At 42.6% G+C, this 7412-nt stretch overlaps 1 protein-coding gene across 1 annotated transcript in view; it reads right to left on the reverse strand.

Annotated features, from left to right (window-relative positions):
* LOC101855945 (NADH dehydrogenase [ubiquinone] 1 beta subcomplex subunit 2, mitochondrial) overlaps positions 1-6715 on the reverse strand; it is an 8979-nt gene extending 2264 nt beyond the window's left edge. The window contains exons 1-2 of the mRNA XM_005097654.3: positions 6525-6715; positions 1544-1664 (exon numbers count right to left, since the gene is read on the reverse strand). Of these exons, the coding sequence (XP_005097711.1) occupies positions 1544-1664; positions 6525-6622 (219 nt within the window). The 5' untranslated portion in view covers positions 6623-6715. The remainder of the gene's footprint in view (positions 1-1543; positions 1665-6524) is intronic.
* Positions 6716-7412: the final 697 nt, after the last annotated feature.

Genomic DNA, 7412 nt, shown 5'->3' on the forward strand with positions numbered 1-7412 from the left:
AGAGAGAGAGAGAGAGAGAGAGATCTATACAGCGCTTTTTCTTTGACATTGTCAGCTTACTAATCTGCCAAATAGTCATTCAGAACATATGGAAGAAGGCCTACTACATATTGTACTATGATGTGCTCTGGGATAGAGAAGTGAGAAAGAGACACGTGACATCATGAAACACATAGGGCCTATGTGACTCAGGCTATGACCCACCGGAGGTGGCATGATAGATGTACACTCGCTGTCCTTAAAATACTTTTTTGTTTTTTAGAAATAGGATACTTGAATCACTTTTCTGTTCACAAATAAGAACATTTCCACTTATCAACAGTATATTTGGGGGTTCTTTTTCTTTACCATCACTTTTGGATTACTAGATCTATTGTTAAGTTTAACCGACTCCACGGTATTTATCAACAGTAGTATACTGACAAACACAGAATTCTGTTCCTTTCTTACACATGATACAGATTTATGATAATACAGTAGAACATGACTATAGCGGCACCCGTTATAGTGGGACCACATCCTTACAGCGGGACCTTACCAGAATCCTCCCTTTTTTTCCTACGTAAACTCAGTTACTTATGCTAGGCTATAGTGGGGCAAGGAAAGTCCCTAACTCAGATACAACGGGAGAGATCGAGCGAGCTCTAGCTGGGGGGAAAGGGGATGGGGGGCTGAAGGCAGGTTCCAAACAGGCAGTCAGCGGTGCAGCGTTGTGATTGGCCAGTCCAGTGATGAGTGCGGTGGGGCAAGTGGCAGAGAGAGATGGTAGAGAGACACGTTATGTGAACCACTCCAAAATTTAAAGTGATGTGCCATAGCCTAGACGCTCAGTACCGTATAAGAGCGTATAGACCATAGCCCTAGGCCAGGCCAAAAAGTAAAAGAAGAGGAGAGCGTGTATTGAGTGATTCCTGATTCATTGAATAGTGATCGTTGATGCTCATGCATACGCACGCATCCACTTCACCAGTTCTACAGTAGGCCTATCGGTACAATAGACAGCACAAGCAACAAAGCGAGGTAAAGATGGCTTCCAACAAAGACAAAAGGAAATGCTTCTCACTCGAATTGAAGGCCAAGAAAATCAACGACGTTGAAAAGAAAAGGGAGACTAATCTAAAGCGCAAATTTTATTGATATGGAAGGGAGGTAATTATGTGGATTTTAAGAAATTTTAGGGAATTCCCCTTTTTGCATTCCTATAGCGGGAACTTGCCTACAGCGAGATTTTTCTTTTGGAACCAAAAGTCTTGCTACAGCCGTGTTCTAAAGTATGCTTTGATAAACAGGACATGTTTTGACAACCTTTCATTTGTCAGTGAGCCCATTTACAAACTTTCTTTCAAAGGAATCTTTCACACAGCTGCAAATTCCATGTTATCAGGGCATTACATAATATTTTAAAGTGGCATCATACTACAAGAAGAAAAACCTTTGCACATGGTTTTTGGACAGCACAGTGTGAGAGCAAACCAGAGAATAACAGAAAGATCTACACCAGGAACAGATTTGAGGAACACTTTAATCTGAAAATGTCACTTACCACTAAATGATCAAACTCAAAATAGCAGTGATACAGGATCCAGTACCACAAAAAGAAGCTCATTGCTTCACCAACATAGTGAATGGCAGGCGGATCTTTGACCAGATGGGCTCGATACAGACTGTGGAAAATAAAACAAAACAAGGTGAGGTCTACATCATTACACACAGAAATTTTCATCAAGACATTATCACAGTGATGATAGTATAAATCACAGACATGTGGGAATCTGAAATCTTTTCATTAGGTATAAATTTTGCCATGTTGCACTTTAACTTTAAATACAAAGTATATAATTAAGAAAAAATTCAGGACTTGAAGAAATTTATTTCTTCGTGCATGTTTATACGGTACCTTGATCACTTTCCAAGCTTCATGTAGGTAGCGTAAACACGGCCTCGCAGGCACTCGCGGCCTTCCGACCGCGTGGTATCGGTGAAATCGGGGTAATTGCGATCGCTGTTTCTTTGCTTTTTCGCTATAAAACACCAAATGCCGTACACCTTGCAAAAGTTCAGCTTTTCCTCGTTACAATGGAGTAAGTTGTTTATATGTCCGATTATTAGGAGCTGGAGAATTGCCGACGAAAGCGTAGCCCCTCGCGGTCACGGAACGAGGGATGATTAAATATCTTCTTTTCATTGGCGGAGAACTGTAGAGCTTTAACTTTAAACGGGCTTTCCCGTGGTATATATTTGGCCTTTGGCGTCTAAATAGAAAGCTTTTAAAAATTCTGTCAAAATGTTTAAAGATCATTTTTTAAAACACAAAATATGTAAAATATCGGCTTAAAAAATGTATTAATTAAAAGATCAGTTCATTTTCTATTATTAAAATAAAGTAATCAGCTCGGAATTATTTTTCATCAATCCTTCTGCGAGAATCGGAAAACATGTGACCCCGCACGCAGGGTACACTACAGTATAGAGCTGACTCGCACACCGCGGTGGCCGGTGCGGCGCCGCCGGGTCAATGCTCGGTGTTTTTGTCGAAATAACGACAGATCATCATGTTTCAGGCGATAAAATACTGATTTGTAATGATCTCACAGTCTTGAAAAAAATTAGGCTCCATATATTTGTTATAGTGATTGTACTCAATCAATGTGGAGATGTTTAGTGCTTTTGGTACTCTTTTATTGTCTGTCAAACATGGGGTTGCACGCAGCCAGTGACTGACTTTAACAAATTTGATCAAATTTTAAACAACTACCATTTTCTTAAAAATTGACTGAGAGGTTAAAGAATGGTACCAAAACGCTCAGTGGATATAGGCCTTTCAAATGGAACAGATAAATTTGGCATACAGCTACTTTGAAAATTTAGTTTCTGGTACCTACTTCATGAAGCAAAGAAAAGTAATCATCACAATCCAGCCATTTTGTCATGGATGGCAATGGATTATTTGATGATTGTGGAAGCAACATTCAGCAGTCTGCAAGAACTGCTTTAAAAACAAAAGTGAAAGGGCAAACAAGGTTTGAAACAAAAGTAGTCAATCACCTCCTTTTTAGTAGAGAAATGTCTACAGACTGTAAAAGTTGTTCCCGCATCCGATCTGGACAATGGGGATTGCCTTGTTAGTAAGACAACTTCCTGGGTCTTTAGCATTATAATATTGAGGTAGGGTGGCCAGTTCCTTTCCACGCCGCCTTCGAACAGACTACGCAGATTAAATGCTAACTTTACTTAGGTTATTGTACACACACACAAGCCCTCCCCCACTCATTTTATGGTGAAGAAATCCTCCAGCAGACCTACAGTTCGCTGGTTATGACACTGGGAACTTTTTTCACAAGAGGTTGAGGAAACTGAAAACTGTTCCACTATAATTTTACCTCTATAAAACGGAAACCAGTCTACAGTGAAAAGAGAAAGAGAAATTCCTTCCCTTCAGAGGGTTTTTACCAGTCTCAGATGGAAAATGCTTTGCCCACTCAGCCCTGATTTGAAACAAAACTCAAGGTTGGTTCCATCAGCTCTTAACCTGCGTACGCTATGCTGTCAGGCGAGGAAGGGGTGCAATTAGGGGGTAGATGTTACCGTATCTATTTTCCTCAGACCCTCTTGTCAAAAAACTTCGCATTGCTATAACCAGTGAACTGTGGGTCTGCTGTGTATAATCTACCAGTGAGCCCTTAGCGGTGCAGATGGTCAGGATGCTGTGGGTGTGAAATATCACCAGCGTCTGTGTGAAAGTGCTGTCCGAGTGGAGCTCCAGTACAGACACTTTCATGAGTAGCCACAGACTAGATGTGTGAAATTAGTTTGACCAATAATGCCTGCCCCTCTGATAATATAAATAAGGCCAGCCGAGAAAAGAGTTCCTCGAATCCTTGTTACATGCACAGGAGGGGTGGCATCGGTTAACTGAGCTTGTGTTACACCAATGGGTGGGGCTATGGCTAAGGGTGGAAGCAAAGGAGATGTTCAAACGTTTGTTTTCAATAGATCAAACAGTGGTCTTATAAAATGCAAGCACTGGTGGCAACCGATAAGTAAGGATGGACAATGCCATTATCAAAACAGTTCTTGAGAGGTGTGAAGTTTTCACAACTGCTTGCCGACCAGACAAATGACACTTGATCATTGATCCCACCCACAGGGCATCTGAAAGGAAACCGGTCATTTCGTCACACAGTCATCTCGTCACACCACAATTATGTGTGACAAAATGACTTCGCAAAACTCTATCCAAAACTGCTAGGCTAGTAGAGTTTTGAAGGATCAGTGCCAGCAGTCTTTATCCTAAATCACCAATTGAAGCACATTTCGTTGGACCGTGTCTCTTGTTTTAAAGTAATTTTAGCCAAAAACTGCCCTCCCCCCCCCACCAATAAAAACAACTCAACAAAACTCACCAAGTTATGAATGGTGGAGCTGATCAGGTAGGCACAACGACTCACACCTCCCCCCCCCCCCCACCACCCTCCACTCCCGTAAAAATAGCAATTGCCATGACAATGCGCATGATGTTTGCAAGTGTGTGACGAAATGGGGTTCTCCATTCAACCTTGTGGATTTGGGGTGTGACGAGATGACTGTGACGTCTTGACAACACCAGTGTGACGAAATGACTGTGTGAAGAAATGACTGGTACTCATCTGAAACCCCCTTCCATCTCCCCCTAAATTCCCCTTCTTTGTAAAATGGAAAATGTCTAGGAGGAATATTTTCTGGCTCCCTGGTGATTTCGTCTTACACAGGTTCTACTATAAGTAAATTTCTACTAAACTAAGTTAGTTTCCTTAAGTTTAGGCACAGGCTACACTGCACTCGAGAGGACTTCCGTAACATTAACTCTTGTCCTGCGTCTGTGCTGAGATGCGAATCTTATCAGCAACCGATTACGTCGGACATTCTGGGCAGGCCGCTGGGGTCACTCAGTGTGTACTCCGCTGGTGTACAGCGCGCACGCCAGGAAACGTGTGTTTTCGCCATAAATACAGTGGGAGTGTGTTAATCGATGAAGAAAATAATGCTCTATCTTTTACAAACACATGAATAACCCCCTCTCACAAGCTGATAAGACATTACGAGAAGTTACGCCCATTCGAATTACCTTTCTGGACGCTCTTGTTGTTATGAATGACCTGAGGTTCTAAAGGGGATAATATAGGTCAATTTCCGAATGTTTTGCACTCAACTTGTTCTTTGTACCTGCACAATGGTATTCAATACTATCAAACAAGCTTATTTTTTATCAGGTAGTATCATTTCATACAAAATCAAGCTCATTTGAAAGATTTAGTATAGAAAAATGGAGTGTCTACGTACACGGTAACCGGGCACGTAGTCTCAGTATCTACACACGGTAACTGGGCACCTCTAGAGTCTCACCTAGTCTCAGTGTCTACGTACACGATAACCGGAATGAAAATAAATCAATATTTGTCCTGTGCTGTCACTTGCTGAAAAAAGGAAAGTCATACAAGCATCTTGTCGGGCTCGCCATCGTGACCAGTCAGTGAACCTGTGCGTGTGCATCATATTCACAAGTGAGTACCTGTTGGGGTCACAAAAGTTCATTCCAAGTCTGTGCGCTGCGAAGTATAGGGCTCCGGAATGGTAGGGATAATCGATTTTTTTTAAGGTACAGTCGGGGGAGGGGTGGGGATGAAGGCAACATCAGATGACAAAAACTGAACTTGGGAGCTCTGAACTTCCCGGTTACGTGACGATGAGACTACCGGTACATGCCTGGTTGCAGGTAACCGTGTAGATATTAAGGCTACATGCCCGGTTACCGTGTACATGACACTAAGACTACGTGCCCGGTGGCCAGTTACCGTGTACGTAGACACTGAGGCTAGGTGCCCGGTTACCGTGTACGTGTAGACGCTCCGATAGAAAAATAGAAGTCTTGTTTCCTGTCCTTTCGAGCTCCTCATATGTCTAAGTGGGTCAATTTCTTCTATAATTTAATTGGACGAACATCTAGAGCTACCAACTAGGCGTGTTTTGAATGAGACGTATGCCTCGATTACGAACCAAAGCAGGTGGTTCTAGAAGAAGGCCACAAACGCACACAAACTGAAGCAGACCGGCGCACACACACTTGACCTGCGTGAATGGGGATCCGACTCGTTACCCGAATTTCACGTAAGATGATGCGTGGTGTGCGTGCGCTGAGCCACGGGCTACACTGATTCGGGACCAGAACGTAGGCGAGGTGCCGAAATAGATCTAGATCTAGATCTAGATCTAGGTTTATTGGGCGACAAACCCGTCCCCCGCAGGGCAGGACGAGGGTTAGAAAGGGTAATGTTGTCATGTCATGTAACGGGTAGAGACGTTGAGTCTACTCAACTGTTACTGTCTGTGACAGTCGGTGTCACTGAGTTTGTCTCTTTGTCGGTCTGGTGTCACTCACTCTTCAGTTTCTCTACCCTCAACCTCAAACTCAAGTTAGACTGAGGAAGACACACATATTCAAATGGGTTTCAGTTTCCACCATATCCATACACAAAGACCTCACTTACGTTGCAGCGTTCCTCCGGGTTGAGCTCAGAACAGGTAGCTGCCCTCTATTCCGCAGAAGAGCGGCTAGGGGACGTAGCTTACCAAGCACAACTGACATTTTAGCTGTACAAGTCTTGGTACAAGCTTGTTGTGATGCGAAAGTAGATCTAAAGCAGTGAAGGTCGATCGACGGATTCGCTCACCAGGAAAATTAGGCATCTCTATGCTTGAATTGACCATGGCGATTCCAATTTACAATATTTTCTTACATTTCACATTGCACCTTGCTATAAAGAATTTTAACATATCTTATTACGTTTTAATTACATTTTGCATTTATCATAAACAGTTTTATAAAAAAACAATTGTATTTTGTCCAGCACATTTTCATTAGTAAAATTCTAGTAGATCCTATTTGGTATTTAGAATTTGCCCTGCTCCTTTATATTCTTCATACACACATGAGCTCCTGCGGAAAAAAAATACATCGCAATAAAATTGATATTAGGCTTAGAGTTGGTTTTTTTTTTTTTATTATCATTTTTACCATCAATGATTGGAAAAGCCTTTTGGGGAGAGGGGGGAGAGGGCACAAGCAAATGTATTTTCTTCTTCAGAGACTTTAGAAATGTTTGGCTATGCTTTTGGAGATGATGGGAAAGAGAAAGACGACTGAGTATAGACAGCAAGATAAGTAGGGGCGAAATCATGTGCGAACAAGGAGTTTAGAACTAATGGAGCCTCCTCTCTCTCTTCGCGGCGCCACGAGCAGTACGCCGCGGTGGGGATCAAATATGGCGACCGACTGTGGGCTAAATCACAAACTGTGGTGTTTCTTTTTATAGAATCTTATCGGGCTGGGCCACGTTGTGGGAGTGGGCGGGGTGGGGGAATGCACGCAAGGAAGA

This window comes from Aplysia californica, unplaced genomic scaffold, assembly GCF_000002075.1.
Source record: "Aplysia californica isolate F4 #8 unplaced genomic scaffold, AplCal3.0 scaffold00160, whole genome shotgun sequence".
NCBI lineage: Eukaryota > Metazoa > Mollusca > Gastropoda > Aplysiida > Aplysiidae > Aplysia > Aplysia californica.